Source organism: Hemicordylus capensis, chromosome 1 (assembly GCF_027244095.1).
Source record: "Hemicordylus capensis ecotype Gifberg chromosome 1, rHemCap1.1.pri, whole genome shotgun sequence".
NCBI lineage: Eukaryota > Metazoa > Chordata > Lepidosauria > Squamata > Cordylidae > Hemicordylus > Hemicordylus capensis.
Genome location: NC_069657.1, coordinates 303,551,166 through 303,575,005, shown reverse-complemented (window position 1 = coordinate 303,575,005; position 23,840 = coordinate 303,551,166). Strand labels below are relative to the sequence as shown.

The 23,840-nt window shown below is 41.2% G+C and overlaps 1 protein-coding gene across 9 annotated transcripts in view; it reads right to left on the bottom strand.

Annotated features, from left to right (window-relative positions):
- ADGRB3 (adhesion G protein-coupled receptor B3) overlaps positions 1–23,840 on the bottom strand; it is a 668,379-nt gene that overhangs the window by 56,812 nt on the left and 587,727 nt on the right. For 8 of the 9 annotated variants that reach the window (XM_053286711.1, XM_053286709.1, XM_053286708.1 and 5 more), the window contains 6 exons: positions 18,490–18,640; positions 17,668–17,737; positions 13,869–13,935; positions 8,439–8,524; positions 4,798–4,896; positions 4,293–4,464 (listed from right to left, as the gene is read on the bottom strand). In XM_053286711.1, coding sequence (XP_053142686.1) covers positions 4,293–4,464; positions 4,798–4,896; positions 8,439–8,524; positions 13,869–13,935; positions 17,668–17,737; positions 18,490–18,640 — 645 coding nt within the window. The remainder of the gene's footprint in view (positions 1–4,292; positions 4,465–4,797; positions 4,897–8,438; positions 8,525–13,868; positions 13,936–17,667; positions 17,738–18,489; positions 18,641–23,840) is intronic. The other variant, XM_053286712.1, reaches the window with a different exon arrangement.

Here is a 23,840-nt window from a genome sequence, read left to right as displayed (position 1 = left end):
TTGTTCCATAGTTCCATGGTTTCAAATGAAGCAAAGCTGCTCCATTAGCTTTTCCGGCAAATGTTAAGGACATTGCATTGCTTCCTGGAAAATGGCTGCTGAGAGGTAAGGAACCACCCCCTGGAGAGGCGGGGGTGGGTGGATTTTTGCCTTCCAGCAGCTGTTTCCTGGAAAGCAGACTTTAAATCTCCACCAACCTGAACATGCCTAATTTCTTTTGCTTTTCTTGCTGCATATGCAGTGCTGAGGATATATTCCTTTAAAGCACCTTGAATTTCCCCCCTTCTGACATCAAGCTGCAAGATTGTCTCAAAGCCAGACAGAGCAAGAGAGACAGATGTGCTGAACGTGCGGGTACCAAGGAGGTAGTTTCCTTAGCAACAGTAACCAATTCAAAGCTCTTAGAACTTACCATCTTTCCTCATGTGTGTGTGTGTGTGTGTGTGTTCCTGTGTTTCCCCCTTACTCCATGCAATTTAAATTTTGGGTGTTGTGGATGTATATGCCAAGCACAGATTACATAAAAATATGCAGGCCAATCATTAGGAACAGAGAAAAAGGAGAAAATATATGGATGTTGCTTCTTTTATCTCCAGTCTCTGGAGTTATTTGACACAGTGGAAAATAGGTTCAGAGCAGGGTGTGTTCATACATGCCAATTACACATTGCCTTCAATGTGAGTTGAATGGAAAATGTGCATGAGCACAAGCTTCTGTGCATGTTTTGTGGTAGATGTAGGACAACAGTGTTTCAAAAGTTGCTCTCTCTTTTTTATACAGGCAGAGAATCCGAGGGCATTCCCCACCTTCTTCTTCCACTCACTCACTCACTCACCAGCTCTGAGTGAATTCATAGTTTGCAGTGAATTCTGAATACTGGCTGACATGTCCCACAATGAAACAGGGGTGGTACAGCCCCACCTGTGCCACTGCAGGGCTCTAACACCTATGGAAAAAACTGCTGTGCAAGACAGGTGTACTGGAACATCTTACCCTTATGCAATCACAGGTCCTTCCCTAAGGATGTTATAGTAAATTCTGATGGTGGGGGAGACAAGGGAAGGGAAAAGAATGGAAGTGGAGAAATGTATGCAAATGCAACACGTATTCAAATAGGCTTTCTTTCTTTTAAGGCTGAGTGCTGCATTGCTAAGCCAGAGGTTTCAAAGGTAGGTTCTGAGCAGAGATTTGAAGGGGAAAAGAGAGATGGCACAAGGTCTCGGAGGGAATTACAAATAAAGGCTGGCATGGGTGTATGAGTGCAATCTTTTAACAGAGCCGAATGTTGATGCTTGAAGATGGTATAGTTGAAGGAACAGAGATTGCAAGCAGTGACCGGGTGAGAATTAAGCGCAGGAAATATGGCCGAGCTGAGCCATGGAGAACTTTCAAGGTAAAGACAAGGCACTTGTGTTGGATATTGAAGAAGATGGGGAGGTTGTGTAGAGATTCCAGGACTAAGGAGTGCTGGTGCACAATAACTTATGAGTGACAAGAGGGGTAAATAATTTAACCACAAAGTTCTGAGTACAGATGAGAGAACTGTGAGGGGTGATAAGGGAAGACAGAGAGAAGTTTGCAGTAGCCAGAGGGGACAGATGACCAGAATATAAATTTCCCTTTTTAGTTGGAGTAATTGAGAGGGTGGCATGATATTTGTAATGTGGAAAACAAACCCAAAGCATGGGTTAGAGGTTGTTGTTTCAGAATATTTGACTCTCTGAGCAGAGTCACACATTCTTAATGCCTTGGATTCTAAGAGAATCGTGTGGGGGTGGGGGGATGCAAGGCAAAGAGCAAAAACCCTCACAGACTTTGAAGTTGTAAATGCCAGGCTAACCTTTTCTCAAGAGTAACAACTTTGCTCAGTACAAAAGCATATATTCAGTGTTGTGTAAGGCCTTGTGAGAAAACTGAGGGGACCATTTCAGATTTTCAACCAGTAGCGGCCTGCATGGGCAGGGCAGGAAGAGTGGTAAGCAAGTCGTAGGTGCACGTGTTCCCACTCTCCTCTCCTTGCCCTTGCCACCTCGCTCTGCCTCGTCTAGCCTGCTACTGTGTTAGCCCCTGGCGCATGGGCTGGTTATTCATCTGGTTGAGGAACTGGGTGAATACCAGTCTGTGTGCCAAGAGTTAATACAGCAGTGGCCGGGAGGAAGCAGAGTGAGGTGGCCAGAGCAGGGAAAGGAGAGAGCGGAAACCTGTGGCTTATCTACTGGGGCCTGGACATTCCTAGGTCCAGATGGATTAGAATCTAGAGACAGTCCACATATATGTTGTGCTTTGTTTCCCCCCTCACTAATTTAAGATTATGCACTGGGCTTCTGAAGAGTGTGGTTAGCAATAAGCAGTTGAGCTATCAGAAGAAATATGCTGAATGCTGCTGTTCTCACATGTTCATCATTCAGCATATAAATTGGACCCAGTATTTATGCTGTTCTGGTATGACCAATTATATACTTCAGATTTTATGTATTAAAAATTGTTGCAAAAGTATGAGCAGAGCAAAGCAGGTGTGATGTTGATTCTAAGTCTTGACATTATCTGTGGCATATGATTTGGCATTCAGATTTATTGTTTTTGCTTGCAGAAGCATATTTCATATTTCACTTCAGTGCAATGGTAGCCATGCCATGCTGAACATGTAAACTGTTAACTAAGCAGTATAAGCATGATGGTATACTTTCAATAAATGTATGGGCCAACAAAAGACATTTTATGGGATCTGATAAGGCGACAGTGCAGGTTTTTAGATGGAAAATAGACTGCAGTTCTAAATGCACATAGTAGCAAGTTAAGACTCAATCTACTCAATACAATTTACCCCTTACTCCTGAGCATTGCCATTACAGTTAACAAAAGAACTCTGAAGGGAGTGATTTTGGCAGCCATTCATCATGTCACTTATGGACTTTGCAGCTTACCCTCTCCTCCTTTTCTCTACAACCACCACCACTACAGCCATCTTCTGAATCCACTACATTCAAGGGGATTGCTCCATATATGCATTACTTTGAGAGTGCAAAACTGCCCACATCACTGAAGTGGTAAGAAAACAGGGGGAGCTCTGGGTATACACTGGAATCACTGCCTTCACTTCACCCACTGTGATATGTCTTGTCTGTTAGCTATTTAGTTCAAGATAGATTAGATTGGAGAGTTGTACAATTGTTCTCTCTGAAAGCATCAGAAACAAAACTGAGACTGGGTGGCCAATGACAAAAGTGCTGCTTTCTCACTCCAAGGACTTGGCTGGAGGTACTTGTCTCCAGTCTATGGATTTGTTATATAACACGCTGAAATCAACATTGTGATATACTTCAGACTGTACCTGAAGCATCCCTGTTATTTCAGCACTGGAGCACCCTTGATGTACATTCAGCCAGCCACAGAGAATTATTCTGGACAGCATGATGAGATTTAGTGATGTGAACAGAGACATCCAAAGACAGGTAAATTAAACAACTACATCTATGCTCTCATTGGTATTAATAAGGTTTCAAACTATATGTAGACCGAAGTTGCAAGCTCATTTACTAACTGCACTACATTTTACGTTCCAACAGGTCTTTTGTTTGAGATGCAAGAAGAAATCAATTCTTTTAGTTATTAAGAAACAATGAAATCCATATTCCTTTAGATAACCAGCTGAGAGTCCGCTCACATTGAAAAGGACACAGATATGACTCCAAGTATCTGGCATTTTTCTGTTTATTTTTGCTGATCACAATACCAGATGGTTACAGAGTCACAGAAGACCTCTTGGAGCTTACCGTATTTTACGGACTATAAGACGCTACGGACTATAAGACGCACCTTAATTTTAATCCAGTTTTGCAGAGTTTTAACTTATTAAACTGTTAAAACATATAAGACGCTCCTGAATTTTGGCGGATATTTTTCGAGGAAAAAAGTGAGTCTTATAGTCCATAAAATACGGTATTTAAGATAAGACCAACAAGGACGTGTTTAACTACATTGACTCAGTCTGTTTGTGCTGTACTTTGCACCTGAAATTAATCAGGCTTCTCCTGACCTCAGCTCTTCCTGTTCTCCATGCTTTTATTTCTTGCTCTTCCATCTCCGACTTCAGTCTGTGTCTACCTGGTCTTTGCACTGAATTGACACACAAGGGGGCCTCTTAATTTTCTTGGTAGTTGCCTCATCCACCTATCTCAGATTTCCCCCTTGATATGAGTGACTGAATTTTTAGTGAGCATTCCGTACTGAGAAATTTCACAGTGATGGCGAGATCAGTTCAGAAATACACCATCAGGAAGCTTGTTTCTTACCTCTCTTCGGAGAATGCAGTGGACCATGACAATAACGAACCCTTGCAACGAATCAAATACAGCAAAGAGTATCTGAAATAATATTGATCTCTTGTCGGTCATTGCCAGAACTGCAGACATCCATGTCAGAGCCAGGAGAGGCAAGACAACACAGGAACTCCAGAGGGAAGCCCTAGATAGTGCCAGAGAGGAGAGAAAACAGCAGCAACAACAACATTGTAGAACTGTGAATGGACAAAGACAACCCTATCCTTATATATAACTTATTTAAGGATGGCAACTTGTTAGTTAACATGAAAACCAATGACAAATATATATGCATCTATAAAGATTGATATTTTATTTTCTAAATGTTACCCCAATTGAATTAAAAAGTGTGGTTGCCATTTCTTTTTAAATTAACTATGTTCAGTATTAGTAATCCCAATTTTTCATCACTGTAGCATTTTTTCCACATGCACTGTATAAGATTTGTAACAAGAAGATGTAAATGATTAGGACTAACATGGCATTACTGGCGGTGGTGGCTGACAAAGCTGTTGTTGAAACTACTCCACACTTGGCACATTTGAGCGTCAAACCGCTATGAGGCTCACTCATCTGACTGCAAACAAACAGAACACCCACAAAAAAGAACAAAATATTGAATTTTTGGTCACCAAAATGTCGCTACTGAAAATTAGCTTTTTAAATATGACGTCATGCAAGAAAAAAAAAAGCAAGTTGACTTATTCAGGATGAAATGTTCTAATTTACTACAAAGTTCTATTGGTATTATACATTTTTTTTACATTTTGAAAAATTATGAATGCAATTGGGGGAGGGGCATCAACTCATGCAAGATCCAATTCTTCCATTTAAGCTTTTTTTTTTTAAAGGCTTCCAATGTCATTTTATACACTGAAGTAAACAAGCACGTGCTCGTGTAAGACACACAAAGTGAATTCCCTCTATTCAGACCATCAAAAGACCAATGTGTCCATGACTGCTTATATACTCAGGATGATAGAACAGAAAAAATTGCCAGGGCACAGTACACGCCTTTAATTAATTGACAAGGGAAGGAACTTGGAAAATGCACACAAATCAAGTCAGTTCAGTCAGTATGCCAATGACAATGTGAGAGTGATTGGAGCAGGTCTGATATCATTTTGAGTAAGCTCCTTTTCAGTCTGCTCTGAATTTATGCTAGATGATGGTCTGGATATAGGGTTTGAAATGTATGGATTTTAATGAAAGTATTATTTCAAGCTAGAAACATGACAGCCTTATTTCACTGTAATAAAACACAGTACACAAGCATTAAGATTTATATATATTATATATATTGTACAGAGCACTATATTGTAACACAGCAATTGGTTCAGCCTTATTCCCCCCTATACAATGATAAATTCATTGCCTGGCTATTTCTAGCCTTCAATCCATCCTAACAATCTCCTATATAGTGGAAGGCTTTTTTAAAAAAATCAATTGGCAGTAGTAACTGTATTCTTAATGATGAAGAGGAAAAAGCACATAAGAAAACTCTTTCAGGTATTTTATTTTCAATTTGCTCATGAAAGCTCACAGCTCCCAAACTTTCTATTGTATATGACAGTCCTTACTGTTAATATGACACACAGCAATATAAGTTGGATGAAACCATCAGATGGCCAATTCAGATTCAGACACATGAGCAGAAGTGCATGGGCCTATCTGGCTGGGATAGTGGCCCACCAATTTTCACATCTGTGACAGGATGCCAAACTTGCAAGAGAACCAGATCCATTACCTAAAGCAATGTTATTGAACAATGCAGAGTCTGGCTGATTAACATAGCAAGGAAAATTTTACAGCAATCATTTTAATCCATTATTAATGTAAGATTGTTGAAAATGAGAATGTAATACACGTACATCATTGTTTGGAAAGTCAAGGAGCCCCTGAGAATACAGACTGCCATCCTTGGCTTATGAAATGCTGGGGGGTCATGATATACTGAGGAGGTAAAAATAGGTCCATCTTTCGATCTTTTCAGTGTAAGTCTCCATTCAAATTAGGAAGAACTGGAGATGTCCTCCATCTCAAAGGTACCTCATATTCAGAGAGTTCATCTGATTAAAGAAAGCACTGTTCCAAAGGATCCCTTATTTCTGAAACTGGGATCAGGCAGAAAGGAAGGGAGCATGTGACAGCATATGAGATCCAGTCTCACCACATTCAGGAGTGGAGTCAAATGCCTTAATCACGTGCCTATTCTACTGAATGAAAACTCATAGAGTCCCATTTAAAGCAATTCTGCCATGCAAAACTGATGATGGGCCTGTTCAGATGAACATCAGCCTGCCACCCTATAAGGCCTGAGCCCCGTCACAAACACACCCACCTCATGTCACTCAAAGACATGCTGACATATTCTTGGCACACCCTTTACTTCCCTCTACATGCGCTACATTAAAGGATGTGCTGAGAATGCATCGCCACATTGCTGAGTGGGGTGGGGTGGGTGTATTCACAATGGGGCTCAAGCCTTATTGCATGTAAAAGCAGTGGTGGGCTAATGTTAATCTGAACAGGCCTAGCAGCTGCTCTATAAGTGGTATATTGACAGCCAAATCTATTAAAAGATAACTGTAACAATCATAACTTGTGACACCTTTAGACTAAGACATTTATTGTGGCACAAGCTCTCATGGACTAGCCCACTTCATCACATTCATGAAGTGTTATCCTCAGTTGGGAGGTATATTTATACACATTTGTATGAACAAAAAGTTTGTAAACAGTGGGGCCAAATCATCTGACAATAATAATGTGCTATAATCATGTGATAATCTGTGAGGAACAGCTATCAAAGCAAGTACAATATTACTCAAGGGATGCAAATCTACCAAACAATGGATAATAAAATATCACTGGGCACAATCCAGCTAAAGTCAGCCCACTCGTAAGTGCCATGACTGATATTTCTGGTACAGTTAAGTGCATGCATAAAACTTTCCCACTGAAATCAGTTGATCTTGATCCAACAGAATGCATTCTTAACTGAGTAAAACTAGCTAAGATTCTGTTGATCAGCTAGTTGGCAGGGAAGCAACTGTCTTTCTCTTCTGATCAGTAGCAATCCAGCTTTTTCCTCTACTTGTTTGTGCAATTTCCCATTCAGCTAGGAAGCTGCACAGAGAAAGCTGCCTCTAGTGCAACCAGGATGGCGTGAATGGGGCTTAACAGTGCTTAACTTTGGCTGGATCATGCCCATTGTTTGCAGCATTGCATTAATCCAGAGTAAGCACCTAAAAGCATTTCAAACAAGAAAGGACCTGGAGTAACTTAAACAAAGAGGTAATATCTATTTATAGAAACTGCAGAAAGAAAAAAGAAGCAAAACACTTGTACATGTATTACACTTGGCTATGAGTGAACCTGTATCCAGTTCAATCACACAGCTGGCATCAAGCCAGTGAGGGCAAGAGGGCAATTTATATTTCTTTAAAAAGTAAAACTAAGTGGCCATCCTCTGCCTTATAACATTAGAATAACCAAATCTGATATGTTAATGAAATTCTCTAGAGCTCCATATGTGCACAGAATTCCTATTCTCATCTATGATGAGAGAAATGTCCACATACATCTTGGCATCAGTCACTGAATGAATGAAAAATTCCCTTTCATAGATAAGAAAGGGAAACTCTTACATACATAGGGATCATTCCCTGTGACTATGGATGACACTATTCATTAGTACATTATTTTCACTTTAGTACACTTTTTTTGAATGCTTGCTTATGCTCTGTTCTGATACATTTATACTCTTCTATGGCATATGCAATCACACACATGACTATCTTTATGGGGCTTTTAGAAAACTAAAGAGTTTGACACTCCTGTAGAATCATTATTCAGGCTTCTGGTTGTTGTTTCTATAGTTTTTACTTAATACCACTGTACTTGTGTTTTATGACTTATTTATTTCCTCTGTCACAGACACTCAGGAGAATGTGTCTGTAGTTTTGAAGATGAATAAAAGCACTTAAACAGATAGTTAAACTAAGGAAAAGGTGCGGTCAAATAAATAACGTGTTTGGTGAGTATAACTATAATATCAATAATTGAAAATAAGTTACAGATTTGCAGTAGGCCTTTGAAATGGCCCAGCTTGCTTACCCCGCTCTGTGTTTGAGCTTTTTATCTAGGATTCCATCTCTGGAAACAAGTTTATTAAACACCAAAATGCCAATCACCATGTTGACCTGTTAAATATAAAACAAAACAGACAAAAACAAAACAAAAACAAAACACAAACAGTTGCCCTTTTAGTGACACTGAAGGAAAACATCTAATCCAGCATTCTGAATATAGCAGTAAAAATCTGGCTACAGGAGATGCCCTGAGCCAGAAACTGGCTTCTCCACATGGGCAGGTCTTTGTATGCATGGAACAGTCCAGCACAGCTGGATCTGCACTGCTGCTTTCTGACATAGGGGACAGCTGCAAAGATCTGCTATTGGACTGTCTACATTAGGTGGTTGTGGGCACGAGTAAGACCATCAACGGGTGTGGCTCCATAAAGTGCATGCACATCTTACCAGTGCAATGTGGTCCATGGTAACTTTTCATAGGATACATGTGAATACATATAGTCTCACCCTCATCCTATCTAGCTCTTGGTGCAGATGCAGTGCACATCAACACACAACTGTGAGCTTTCCCATGTGATGGTACTTTATATATAGTGCTTTATTGTGCACTACCATTTCTGCATCAGAGCAGTTAATTGACATTCTAAGATTACAGATATGTGATAGCATAATGAAGAGTACTATGACAATTATATGTGTAACTGATTTTAGATGAGATCAGATATATTCAGTTTATATTCCTTTTAGGAACTTGGCAGATCTCAAAGATAAATACAAAGCCACAATATAAATAATTCAACAACTAATCTGCACAAATCAGATATTAGTATAAAATCCAATTTGATCCTTTTTAGTGCTGATTTTGATTTTTTTAAAAAATATTCTTAATATGGACAATCTCAATTAACAGGACAAAAGCACCTTTCAAGTGGTAGCTGCCTTACATTTTAGCAGGGGGATAAGATAACAATTGTTCCCATTCAGCCTAAAATAGCATCCCTCGCAGTGGCTTTTGCTAACATTTCCCTTGTGTTTCCTTTTAGATTGTGAATCTCTTTGGGTCAAGGAACCATCCTCCCACTCTTTTTGCTACAGTATGTAAATTGCTTTGAGAACTCTCTCTTTTTTTTAAAAAAAGTGGTATATAAATATTCTAAATAAATCATTAACAGTAACAATAAAACCCATAATAGTACTCGACATACTGATTTACAAAGTGCATGAGCAGCAAAGGACGCATATGTGCATTTTTCATATTCAAGATAAAGCCATGTGGATAGTAGTGTGTTGGGGGGCGGGGCAATTTTTGCTGATCTCCCTGAAGTGCTTTGTGACCCCAGAAAATATGTTCTTGAGGGTCAAGCAAAAATCACCCCCACATGAGCTCACATGTGGCTTTGCTCTGGAGCGCAACAAATGTGTGCACGTTTCCTTTGCTGCACATGCACTTCATAAGTCAGGATGTCAGCCAATAAAGTTATGCAGCAACTGTATGCAGTTTATGGGATTTTGGGTCTAGTGTAGTGTAGATTTTGAAACCAAATTTTGCCTTATCTTGTTTATCATCTCAATTTCTGACCAATAATGATCATGACTCCCCTTGGAATTGATCTAAATATTTGATTATTCTTCCATAGGATTCATTGCTTAGCTTAGTTGATCTTCAAATAGATTTTCTAGCCTAATTAAAAACAAATTTCTTGCCATAAAATGTTGCTTTATCCTTCCACTGACTGATGCCTTCTTGAGTGATAGTTAAAGAATAAATTGTAGCTGGGTCCCAAACTGGCTGTCATTTAATCTTTACATAGGAACATAGAAAGCTGCAATATACTGAGTCAGACCATTGGTCTATCTAGCTCAGTATTGTCTTCAGAGACTGGCAGCGGCTTCTCCAAGGTTGCAGGCGGGAGAACTCTCAGTCCTATTTTAGAGAAGCCAGGGAGGGAACTTGGGAACTTCTGTTCTTCCTAGAGTGGATCCATCCCATGAAGGGAATATCTTACAGTGCTCACACGTAGTCTCCCATTCAGATGTAACCAGGGTGGACCCTGCTTAGCTAAGAGGACAAGTCATGCTTGCTACCACAAAACCAGCTCTCCTCTCTTTATAACATTAGCCTCAACTGAGGCCTGGTTTACCAGAGACTGGATTCCCAACACCAGCGGAGACAGCGAAAATCCTCTAACAGTCAACGTGGGATGACCTTACCATCTACTTTAAATAAAGACTTCTGTGCATCAGCCACTTAGTTTCTTTCCTGTACTTCAAGCTGCTTCCCCATTTTACACTCTGGTTTGAAGGATGGTATATCTATGGCTAAAGAAACACCTTCTGAGAGCTAAAACGTTTTATCTGGGCTTTGGGTATACACTTGAATTATGTTTCCTGATTTTTTTTCTGCAAGTATGAGGCCTAAAAAATTGGTTTTAGAATTTTGTTTTTTTATTAAAACCACTTCATTACCCTTGTAAACTTGTAGAGTTCCGCTGTTTTGGTAACTACATGTTCAGGGGTCAAGAAATGTTGGCTCTGTTAACCAGCCAGACAATTTCTTTTTTACTCATCGAGCTATATTGGTACATTACTCATCAGATGTTTTTTGGCTCGTCAGGCATCGTTTTTCACTCATCAAGCAGACTAGTGGATTTCCTGAGCCCTGTGCATGTCATATTTAAGTCGTTAATAAGGCACAGAAACTGTGTGATGGCAGTGAAGTTATGGAGAACCTTTCCAGATGATTAAAAATAACTAATTGCTTCTGTACTGCAGCAATCAAACTAGTCCTGGTCCAGCCTAGACAGCATGAAAATCCTCTTCACATGTCATTCCCCCCGCCCCCTCATAATAAGCAGTGGTATGCAGTGCAACATTGGAAAGGGGGAGTGCAAAGCATTCAACAAATTTAACAAAAAGCAAGCGAAAATCAGAAAATAGCAGGGCACTTCTGGGGTAAGAGGACAGCCTTATTGGAATCAGGCTTGATATTAATTGGCAGATTCAGGCACATAGCTTAGTCAGGCAGGTTGATGCTGGTGCCATTCAAATGACCTAGATCAGTCCTCTGATCTTTTTGAAAGGATAGATGCTTTTGGCTCTCAACCAGAATGTCCTGTTCTAAAGTATACAGCCAAAGCTTTATAAAACATGAACGATTCTGACAAGAAGAAGTTTATGAAAAGCGAGATTGTTTTCTTTTATTTGGATCACTGGGGTGTTTGATGTGGGAAGGATTATTCCTTCTGTAGTACGTTAGTTACAAAGCAATCAAGCAGAGATTATAGATTCTTTGGGTTTGGAAGTGCTTCAGAGCCGATAAATATATGGCGGGTTTAGCACCAAGTCAATTTTCTTCAAAGGATTAGCAAAACTGGGAGGCAGATCTGTATTCAGAATATTCCAAGGATCAATACACAGGCAGTCAGCATTTTCTCTAGCTCTCTTTTTCTCTGTACACGCGGGGTAAAAGAATAAGTATTAAGCAAGTAGCTGACTGAAAGTTTCTTTAATTAAAATGTTGGTGCTTTCCGTAGCATTTATTCTGAAGGGAGGAAGGAGGAGAGAAAATGAGCTTGCAAGTGATCTCCCTCCGGTTCAGATGACCATCACTGTGAGCCTAAGGAGCTCTGAGCCCATGCTCTCTTTTCCCCTCATTCCTTTATCTCTGGCAAGAAGCTGCGATTCATACCCTGGTTTGTAAGCCACATTTAAACCATAGCTCCCAGGTTTGGATGATACATGGAGCTGTGATTTATCTAACAAGGATTCCTCCTTCACAACTGAGTTCATGAGAGGAGCAAGAAGTGAGAGGAGGAGGGGGAGCACATAAGATGGAGATGGTTTAAATCGGCCTGTTCTGGATGGGGTTACACTGCCCCAGAAAGAACAAGTCTGTAGCCAGGGAGTGCTTCTGGATCCAAAACTCTCTCTGGTTTGTTAGGTTGAGGCAATGGCCAGACGTGCTTTTTATCAACTTTGGCTGATACATCAGCTGCACCCATTTCTGGAGGTAAGCAGTGTTACATATCCTGTTAACCTCCAGGCTCAACTACTGTAAGGCACTCTATGTGGGGCTGCATAAGCGACTGCTGCACACTAGGCTTTCTTCTCACAAATATGTACTCAGGTACATCATTGTATGGAGAAAATATGTGCTGTTTGTGTGAATCAGTTCTCAGTTAACTCCAGTTTGATTTCCTGTGTCCAGTTTAGGGAAATTCAGGAATATGCACTTCGGACATATCCCATTGTTTTGACTGAATCTATCAGAGATATACATTTTAATACTCAAAATAGGCCATAATGCACAATAATATGGAAGACCATGAGTTATCATGCTGTATTCTGACAAAGTTTTCATTTTTTTCTGCATAGGGAGAATACTGCAAACGTGTTGAATAGGACCCTTGTATAAATATAAATGGACAAATTGGACACATTATGAGAAGATGACACTTGTTAAGTCCCTCAGAATATTCATCAATCATCATCATCATCATCATCATTATTATTATTTTACATTTATATCCCACTCTTCCTCCAAGGAGCCCAGAGCGGTGTACTACATACTTGAGTTTCTCTTTCACAACAACCCTGTGAAGTAGGTTAGGCTGAGAGAGAAGTGAATGGCCCAGGGTCACCCAGCTAGTTTCATGGCTGAATGGGGATTTGAACTCGGGTCTCCCCGGTCCTAGTCCAGCACTCTAACCGCTACACCACGCTGGCTCCATGTATTCATGCATTATATATATTACTAACAGTATATGCAAAACCGGAAATGGAAAAGACTGGCCAGACTGGCCTCTGGGATAAACGCTGCTTGAAAAGGACAGGGAAGGTGCAGTGCTCGCTCGTGGGCGAGGAGGGGATTCTCTTGGGGCTCTGCCACGTCCCGTGCGCGTGATGTGTCGTTGGAGGGGCTGCCGGGCGGGGCCAGACCCAAGCCGCCACTCAGCTGGCCCCACTCCTGATCTGGAGAGGTCTGGTTATGGCTACCACTGGCTTGTCTGGTGGCTACTCAGGACCAGGCCTTCTCTGTGGCCGCACTCCCTGTTAAAAGAGTTTCTCCATCTTTGGCTGTTTTAAAAGAGATCCTTAAGACACACCTGTTTTCTCAGGCTTCTAATTAATTTCAATTGATTTTATATCATAATTGATTTATTATATATCATAATTGTTTTAATCATTTTATCTGTTTTTATATTTGTTGTATGTACATTTATGTACACTGCCTAGGAATGCACATGTCAGGATGTATAGAAATATGATAGATAGATAGACAAATAGATAGATAGATAGATAGATAGATAGATAGATAGATAGATACTGTAGATAGCACTTGTTTCTATAGTTTCAGATTAGAATTGAGACCATTAATTTATTAGTCAGCCAGTAATTCAGACAGATACATATTACCATGCCCACTTAAAATACTGATGGTGATTTTAATGTTTACCAGGACAACAGCAGCTGCAGGTCCAACAAAAGCATAGAGAAGTCCTCCTTCAAGAGACAGCCAGCAACTGGAAAGAACATTAGAAAAGAACTAATACAAATTAATAAGATGTAGCATCGGTATATCTATCTAATTAAAATTAGCAGAGCCTCAATGACTCCCTTGCTGTTGGAGGTATCAAAATGGTTAAGGTTGTTCCACAATGGATAGAAAACTGAAATGTATTACACATGCATCCTAACTACAGGGAAAGCAATTTCTCCTCTGAAGTGTGGGAAATGAAACCTGCCTCAAGTCTGAGGCTTGCACTGCAGCACAGCACAAATCACAGCACAGATGATATGGAATGGTGGGCTGTGGAAGTTCAAAATAAATCTCCCATTGGGAGGTGAGGCAATTTTAGTGGTGTTTTGTAAGCAAACTTAGAATTGGTACCAACCACACTTGAGTGGGACTTTCCCCATTGCCTGCTTTGCCACTTCTCAAGTTGAGGAAAAATATTCAGTGACACCACTGTCAATGAATATTTTTCCTCAACTTAAGAAGTGGTAAAACAGGCGAGTGGGGAAGTCCCACTCAAGTGTGGTTGGTACTAATTCTAAGTTTGCTTACAAGCCACCACTAACATCCCCTCATCTCCCAATTCATCTGTGGGTCTATCTAGATAGCAATTTATTCCAACATGAGCATACATTCTGATGGGAGACTTTATGGGGCATTTACATTATGTTAAAATACGCTGCACAATTTCTGTTGCCATCTAATGACAATCCATGAGAAATTCATGCCTTTTTCATGGCAGAACAAAAGTAGTATTGAAGAAGCACAGGTTGTTCATGAATGTCAGCAGGTGGCCAGCAGATGGCACAGAGAAATTATATGGCATGTTTTAATGTCCTGTAGACACTAGGGATGTGCTTGGAGTGTTTTGGCACCTCTATTTACAGGTGCCAAAATGCTTCAAGCTGCCCCACCTGAATGGATTCAGCTGGAGGCAAGCGGGCACTTTAAAAGGAGGAAGGCAGGTCTTACCTGCCCCTCTTTGCAGCTCTGCTGCCCCTCAGCGCCCCAGAGCGGAGGTGTTTATATGAAGCAACCGGACTCTCTGTTTGCCAGCTGCATTTGTTTAGGAACAGGAAGTTCCCTGTTCCCAGGAGGAAATGGTGCCTGAGCATGTGTGGACGCCATCTTGAGGGCTCAGTGTGTCAGTGTCTGGCCAACTGCCAGGGAAGATCACGAGACAAAACGGAGCTGCTGAAACTGGATACGGCTCGGGAAGTTTGTCTTGACCGGACTTGGCTGCACACTGTCGACACAGAGGTTGACAAATGTTGCTTTTCAGCAGTGAGTAGAAGGCTGGTGACGTGATTTACGATTTATAGTGCAAGCTGAGAGCTCCCAGCTGGCAGGAATTCAAGGCTTATCAGCCCTCTGCAAGAAGCATTTGCTTCTCCTAATAGTCTCCAATTGAGCCCTGCGTCTCATGACACGCCGCTGTTGTGGAGTTAGCGGGGGTTGGTTGCATAGCTCCTCTTCGGATTGGTCCTTCACAATTTCTGCTGCCTCAGGTTGTTGTGCCTGCTCTGAATCATTAGCCACAGCTGTTTCATGAACACTGATAGCCGGGCTCTGCCCCTCAAATACTCCTGCATCGCCTGGAAAGTTGACAGCTTCCCCTTCCTCCTCGCTGTCTGAGATCGAGGGCGTGACACAGTGTTTCTGACCACTCAGGATGGCATCTGCACATGCTCAGACATAAATCCTGGAGGTCACAGAGTGCTTTCACAGGGAAAAGGGGATCAGCGAAAATTCCCCCCTGCCCCAACAAGCACCTGCACTGCTTTGCTCTGGAAAGCAGTAAATGCACACGGGCTTCCTTTGCTATATGCACTTTTTTAAAGTCAGGGTGTCAGCCTATAACACTTATCATGAGTATGCTGAGTATGGAAGGTTTAGCATATTTTCCTTTAGCCGTTTTAAGTTTTTCATACCATGACAAAGAAGAAATCTTTCACCTGCTAGGAAACTCTTTGGAAGGCTTTTTCAAGCGCCAAAATAGCTTTTAAAAATAGATTTCAACCAAAAACTCTAATGCTAATTTTTCACATTCTGTTGCATTGAAAGCAACCTGTATTTCTGACAAACTGAAAGAACCAATTTAAAAATGTGTCTTCTCTCAAAACTTCATGATTCACAATTCTGTTCAAAATACTTTTGGGAAGTAGATAGACATCAAGGCATTCAGTTATAATTTTGACCAATATGTGATGATATTAATAGCTTCCATGCAGGGGCATAGCTAGGGGAGAGGGGGTCTGTGTTCACACCTCTCTCTGGAAGCCCCTCAGAATGAGGGAGATAATGAAGAAACTAGGGAGGGGTAGAGCTGGGGGGCCCTCAGGAGCTCGGGGTCCTGGGTTCTTTGAACCCATTCACTCAGTTATAGCTACACCCCTGCTTCCATGGAATTCATGTAGGACTTTCTAAAAACAAGAAGCGCTCCATGGATACCCTCCATGCTGTAGGAAATTTAGTTAATTTGCTTAGCACTTGCAAAAGGAATGATAGATTAATATCAGCTCACTTTTCATCAAAGGTGTGGTTAACTCCGGAGCCACATGATCTTTCAGCTAGGACCAGAAGATGGAGAGAGCAGTTGAGGCTAACATCTGTTTGAGTGGTGTTCTCTCCAAAGGGCATAAAAAGGCAGATGACGGCATGTCCCCACAGTGTCCCACCTCCAATTTCGTTATGTACTCCACTCTGCCAATCTCTAACAATTTCATCCTAGTAGGAGGCTACTGGGATGGGCATTTTGTTTTTATTCTCGATGTCATCCTTGCTTGGCTTCCAAGAGGTATATAAAACTCTTAAGGCAGCTGTTCTGCACCTAGTGGCAGTTTTTCTACTGAACGCTGCTTCCCTTCCCATTTCAAATCCTGCAGAACAGCTGTTCAGGGAGAGGAATGTTGTTCTCATCTCAGTGCATTGGTGCCAACATGGGGTCGCCATGTCTCATCTGCCAGATTCTTAAAAATAGTGAGCCACTGGGTCATCTGCAGTTGTCAAAAATGACAGGGCTGCACAACTTTGCTCCTCCTGCAGATGTTGGACTACAACCCCCCATCATCCCTACTGGCCACTGTGGATGCAGATAATGGGAATTGTAGTTCAACAACTGCAGGAGGGCTCAGAAGCGGCCCGTGAGGGCAGTGCTGGGGGTGGGGTGGGCAGCAAGAGGCACCTTTACGGAATTACAAGCAGGTGCTTACCTGTGTGAAAGCAGCCCCTGCAAGCTGCCACATTCCGCCCGCAATCCTGTGGGGCAGCGGTACTCCACCTGGCGTCCGGTGGGACTGCAACGTGCAGAAACCAGGGCATGCTGCTGGGTGCCAGGCAGAGCACCACCACATTGGGCAGGCTTGCAGGTGCTGCTTACATGCTGGTAAGCAACTGCTTATTACTCCTTAAAGGTGCCTATCGCCTCCCCGCCCCCGGCGCTGCCCTCACTGGACGCTCTTGGGAGGACCAAAGTTGTGCAGCCCTGCTTTATGCATTTCCCATTCTACAGACAAGCAATATGCTTCTGCCACTTCTATTGCACAATTATCAGTATGTTAGCAAGGCCTTTCAACTGGGCCTGCAAATTTTGCTGAAGTCCTATCAGATATCACCCCATCTTTAAATAACCTTCATGTCAGCACAAAATAGTATCAATAGTCAAATATAGACTGTGATGATTAATAGGGATGGAGGAGCTGTCAGTAAAAACAAAGTATATTATTACGGAATGACTTACTAGTTAGACGTTCCGTATCCTTTTGTCTTGGTAAAACCTATTGATATTGCCACCACCAATGCTGGTAAACCTATAAGAGAAACACCAGCAATTATTTCCCCATGCATCTGATGAAGTAAGCTCTTGTCTACAAAAGCTCATGCAACACTACATGTGTTAGTCTCTAAGGTGCCTTGCAACTCTTGGAGGTTTTTGTGGCAACAGATTAACACAGCTGTTCTTTGAGAATTTATCCAGAAATTATGATGACTGCGACCCACAATGCATACTTGCTACTTCTGCTTGGAAATTAAAAACCACATGTTACTATTCTAACCTAAAAAAAACCCCACCAGTTCCATATGGAAATAACCTTTTCACCAGCACAACCCAAATGCGCCGTTCCCCCCCACCTGTAACTTGTCAATAGTTTCCCCAGTATGTGTCATTCTGTTGCAAAGTGATTAGTACATTTAACATAGTATAGACAAAGCACACTGAAATGTGATGGATTTGTCTGTGCTTTAAAAATTTTTTGCTTTTGTTTTTTGTATTACTGTGTTCTGTGGAAAAGCTGCTAAATGCTATAAGTGACGGTGTGATAAAGTCTCATAATCAATGGAACATTCATCATCAGCTGTCTCTTGCAGCAGATCAATAGAATTAAATTATATTCCTGCTTGCAATTCTATAGAAAATCTCCTAGTAATAATATTCGATTTAGAAACTGTGCTATCTACTACCTGTCAGGATTATTGAAATAAACACCAGTGTTCCAAATGTTATCCGTGCATGAAACATTAAGCTGGAAAAAAAAATCTTAGCTGAGTCATAGGAGCTTACCCCATCCAAGGCATAAGAAGCGTTTCCTTATGAGTCGTGTTCTAATTTTTCCAGTAACAGCCATGTATGACTGCCACGCTTCTGTCAAAACCCAACAGAATGAAGCTAAGAAAAAGAAATGTAAAAATGCCGTGGTCGTGGTACAGATGCCCTGTAGAAAAGAAAGAAAAATTGTGCTCAATTCATCAAAGAGATGTTAAATTCCAAAATTCTAACACTTCTACTTCTACTATAAAACAAAGTCTGTCTTTATACTAGAAAAGGCCAAAATGTTACGTTAAATCTATTTTCCATGGTCAAAATAGAGGAGACTTGGGCTGAGCTCCTTTTATATGACTTACAGTATAAACCCGTTAACATCAAAGCTGTTCCCTTATCACATTGGTGGGAAGAGTGGCCATGCTCCCATCTGTGGGTATCTAGAAAATGCCAGTGTCCTGATAGCAAAAGGAATTTTCATCCTAGTAGATGTCAAGAGTTTAGATGAAAAGGGTTGCTTGTCGGGATGCAAGCATTCAAATCCCAATGTGCAGAAATGGGATCCCAATGTAAACCTGAAGACATGGTGAGGGATCCTATGTGTGAATGCTCCCTCACCCCATTAACTCCCTGAACATGGGAAGACTATACAGCAGGGAGCAAGAGTTTTGACTAGACATTTCTCCAACTTGCTACCTTTTAATGTGCAGGGAGATGCTAACATGAGGACGCATATAAAGATGCAACCCATCCCAGGGATAAGTGAGGTGGCACAGTCCCATGATGGCACCTACACCCCAGGCTCTGTAGACTGACTGGATTGGCTCTGACTGCTCTGTGAGACTGAGCCAAAATGGAAACCAACATACCCCCTCTTTTGCCCCAGTCCTTTGACTCCACTGCTGTGCAGCATAAATCTGTGTGAGAGAGATGTTTTCTGGTTTCCGGAAGAAAAATAGACTGGCTCTAGTTCTCAGCCATTTGGAGGTTTACTTTGAGTGGGGAATGTTAACTGCTCAAACAACACATTTCCTTTGTGTCTTCGTTCCGGCTGTACAACCTTTGCAATGCATGTGGCACAACAGCTGCAGCACATTTCAGCTTCAGAGCAGGACACATGCAGAAATGCAAACAAACAGTCCTAATTACCCCTTGTATTTTATTTTCAAGGGGAAGGCTTTACGTAGATTTCAATGCAAATCGTAACAAAACTAAATCAACAGGAAGTGCTCTCTCTCTCTCTCTCTCTCCCTCACATATGTTCATACACACACACACACACACACACACACACACACACACACTATGAAGTCTGGGTTAAGCAACATAAAAACCTCCACAGTTATTTTAGTTATTATTGTCCCTGTGCTTGTCAATTGTCTACCATCTGAGAGGTGCTTTGAACCCATCGACTGAAGGCTTGCTTTTGATACTGCATCACTTAATTAAACTTGACACCATGGCTCATATAAGTGAGCTTTACTTTTGTGTGGAAGTAAATTACGATCCATCATTTCTCCACTTTGCATACAGAATGGAGCCCTAGATATTGCAGACTTCACAATATAATATAGGAGGACATAATAGCACTCTAGCGTCAAAATAACACTGGTAATTTTGAGGATACTGTACAAGTTAGACTTCCTTGCAGCAAACAATATCTATCTATCTATCTATCTATCTATCTATCTATCTATCTATCATATTTTTATACTTCCTGATATGTACATCTCTAGGTTGTGTAAAAAAAATGAAAACAATATTTAAAAATCAGCACAGATTAAAATACAACACAATTAAAAGAGTAGCATAAAAACAGAAATAGAAACAGTTAACATAAAACAATTATCAAAACAAATGATTAAAATTAATTCTGTTAAAAGCCTATAAGAACAGGTGAGTATTGAGGGTCCTCCAGAAAACAAACAGAGAAGGAGATGTTCTTATTTCAGCAGGGAGAATATTCCAAAGCCCTGGGGCAGCCACAGAGAAAGCCAGTCCCAGTGGCCAGCAAACAAGCTGGTGGCAACAGTAACCGGACCTCTCCAGAAGATTATAACAGGTGGCAGGGTTTATGACAAAGGAGGCACTCTCTTAAATAGCCTGGACCCAAGCCATTAAGGGCTTTATAGGTAATAACCAGCACTTTGTATTTCACCCGGAAACATATCAGCAGCCAGTGCAGTTCCTTTAAAACCGGTGTTATGTGGTCTCTACAAGTTGTCCCAGAGACCAATCTGGGTGCCGTATTCTGTACCAATTTTAGTTTCCGGACTATGTACAAAGGCAGCCCCATGTAGAGTGCATTACAGTAGTCAAGCCTGGAGGTTACCAGCATATGTACCACTGTTTTAAGGCCATTTACCTCCATAAATGGAAGCAATAGTTTGCAGAATAAGGATATTTGCTTAAAATTTTTAAGATATTAGAGTATTTTTTCCAGATATGTTTGAAAGAAGAGGAAAGAAAAAGAAAGAAGAAAGAAAGAAACTTAAGCCTGCTGCTCAAGAAGGAAGATGAAATGTTAGTGTGTGACAAATAAAATGTGAGACTGCTCAACCTTCATTTGGCCTCCCAAAAGGGAACTGTGTGCAAACTCACAAAAGCAGTGTGAATAGTGAGGGGTCAGGATTGCAGCAAGATTGATCCAGAGTTGGTGAGGAAGCACCCATATACCTTAACTGAGTTCAGTTCTTCAGGGATGGATGGATGGCATCCTAGGGTACTAAAAGAACTTGATGAAGTACTCTCAGAACCTCTGCCTATCATCTTTGAGAAATCCTGGCAAATGGGTGAGCTGCCATGAGACTTGAGACAGGCTAAGGTTGACCCTGTCTTCAAAAAAGGGGGAATTTGGGAAAGGAGGATCTGGGAAACTACAAACAGCTCAGTCTGACAGGAAAGGTGCTATCACAGATAGTAGAGCACAATCTGTAAGCATCTTGATAACAATGGAGCAAGTATTAGAAGTCAGCATGGATTTATCAAAAATAACTCCTGTCAGATTAAGCTAAATTCTTTTTATTGAGTTACTAATTTAGTGGATTGTGGGAATGCTGTGGACTTCATTTATCTTGATTCCAGCAAAACGTCTGGTAAATTTCCCCATGCTATTTTGGTTAATGAACTGGGGAAATGTGGGCTAGATTATAATACTATGAAGTGGATACACAACAAGTTGGAAAGTCATACAAAGCGTGTTCATCAATGGCTCCTTATCAAATCAGAGGAAGGTGTGAGGCAGGGCTGTATCCTAAGCTCAATGATTTTCACAATTTATATCAGTGTTTTAGACGGAGTGGAGGGAATCCTCATCAAATTTGCAAATAAAACTAGGAGGGATAGTTAAGACCTCAAAAGACAGAAATAAAATTTACATTGATTCTGACAGGATGGGAAACTGGCCTGAAACTAATAAAATGAAATTTGAGATAAATGCAAAGTTCTGCAATTAGGCAATTTTTTTAAAAAAATTAAAATTAGAGGCATTAGTATGGGCTGGGGGATACCTGATTTGGCAGTAGTAAATGTGAAAAGGGTCTTGGGCTTGCAGTTGACCAGAAGCTGAATGTGATGCAGGTACAGTTATTATTATTATTATTATCATTATTTTATTTATTATTTATTCGATTTCTATACTGCCCTTCCAAAAATGGCTCAGGGCGGTTTACACGGAGAAATAATACATAAATAAGATGGCTCCCTGTCCCCAAAGGGCTCACAATCTAAAATAAACCTAATATAGACACCAGCAACAGTCATTGGAGGTACTGCGCTGGGGGTGGATAGGGCCAGTAACTCTCCCCCTGCTAAATAAAGAGAATCACCATGTTACAAGGTGCCTCTTTGTCAAGTTAGCAGGGGTCATGCAGGTGCAAAAAGGGCTAATGCGATTTTAGGCTACATTAATGGAACCATAGTTTCCAAGTTACAAGAAATAACAGCTCCACTTTATTCCACACTAGGCAGACCTCACCTGGAGAACTGTGTTCAGTTCTGGATGCTGCACTTTAAGAAGGATGTAGACCAGGACTACTGACCATCTTTGAGTCCTCCTCTGAAATCATTCCAGTTTGTCTACATCAGGGCTACATCAGTTTGTCTACATCAGGGCTACATCAGTTTGTCTACATCAGGGCTGCACAACCTCAGCCCTCCTGCCAATGAAACTTCTTAGCAGTATGAACAGTTTGACAATGGAAGCAATTGCCTGGTGGGTGGATGATGGGCTCTTCTTTGGTGGAGGTATCCAGCAATTTGGTCAGCCACAGGGATGCTCTCGCTTTGGATTTCTTGCATCAAGAAGGGGGCTGCTCTAGATGGCCTACAAACCCCCTCCAATTCTATGATTCAATCTCCCCACCTCGGTGTGCAGGGACTGTGCCCTCAGTGTTCCCTTAGTCATTACATATGCCCAATAAAACTCACAGTTGTGTGTGTGTGTGTGTGTGTGTGTGATCTTCTCTTCCCTTCCACCCCCCAATCGCACATGATCTCAGATAGCAAACCCGTAAGAGTAGTCTCTGTTGACTACTAGTTTGGAGGAGCTAGACCAGCCTGCTCCTAACATGCAGCGACACACATGATTTGGCATTTTACAAACCTATAGTAAAAAAAGACAAGCTAATTTGGACAAATGGTCCCCTTTCTATGATTCAAATCAATATCTAATCCAATCCAATCCAATCATGAAGTGCCATTTGACTGCCCAATTCTAAGCATATAAATGGATGTATCCACCTGTAACTCTGGTGTAACATTATGGTCTGTGACACTGTACTGGCACAACGGTTTGTACATCTCACCCCAAGCATTTATGCTTTTTATTTGTTAATGTTTGGCTTACAATTACAGTAGTAGATCAGTTATGGATTTGAGAATCAATACATTAAGAACTCTTGCAAAGTATACAGTGACAAAAAGTCAGTAGTGTACAGCTGATAGAGGAGAGTTGGATATAGACCAGATAGTCTAAAAGGTGGTATGTAATACACGACATTGTTTCAGGAAATAAGTATGGTGAAGAACGTCAATGGGCATTTACAGGTGAAGTCCGTTTTCTGCAGGAGTTTTGTTGTCTGCTACAACTGCGGATAATGGAACAGCGGATAACAGGGCATTAAGTCAATGGAAATGGTGTGTGTGTGTGTGTTTGAGGTTCCTGGAGGCTGGAAAATGGGGAATAATTGGTAAAAAACACCCCCCTCAGGGGAAAAGTGCCTTACCATACTCCGTGAATCTCCAGCTGTCCAGGAATCCCCCCACCAGGCCCAAGTCCCCCATTTCCCCACAAAAAATTGCAGATTACATTTTTCCACAAAATGTGTTGTCTTAAAAAAAAATGAGAGAGAGAGCCACAAAATAGCCCCTTT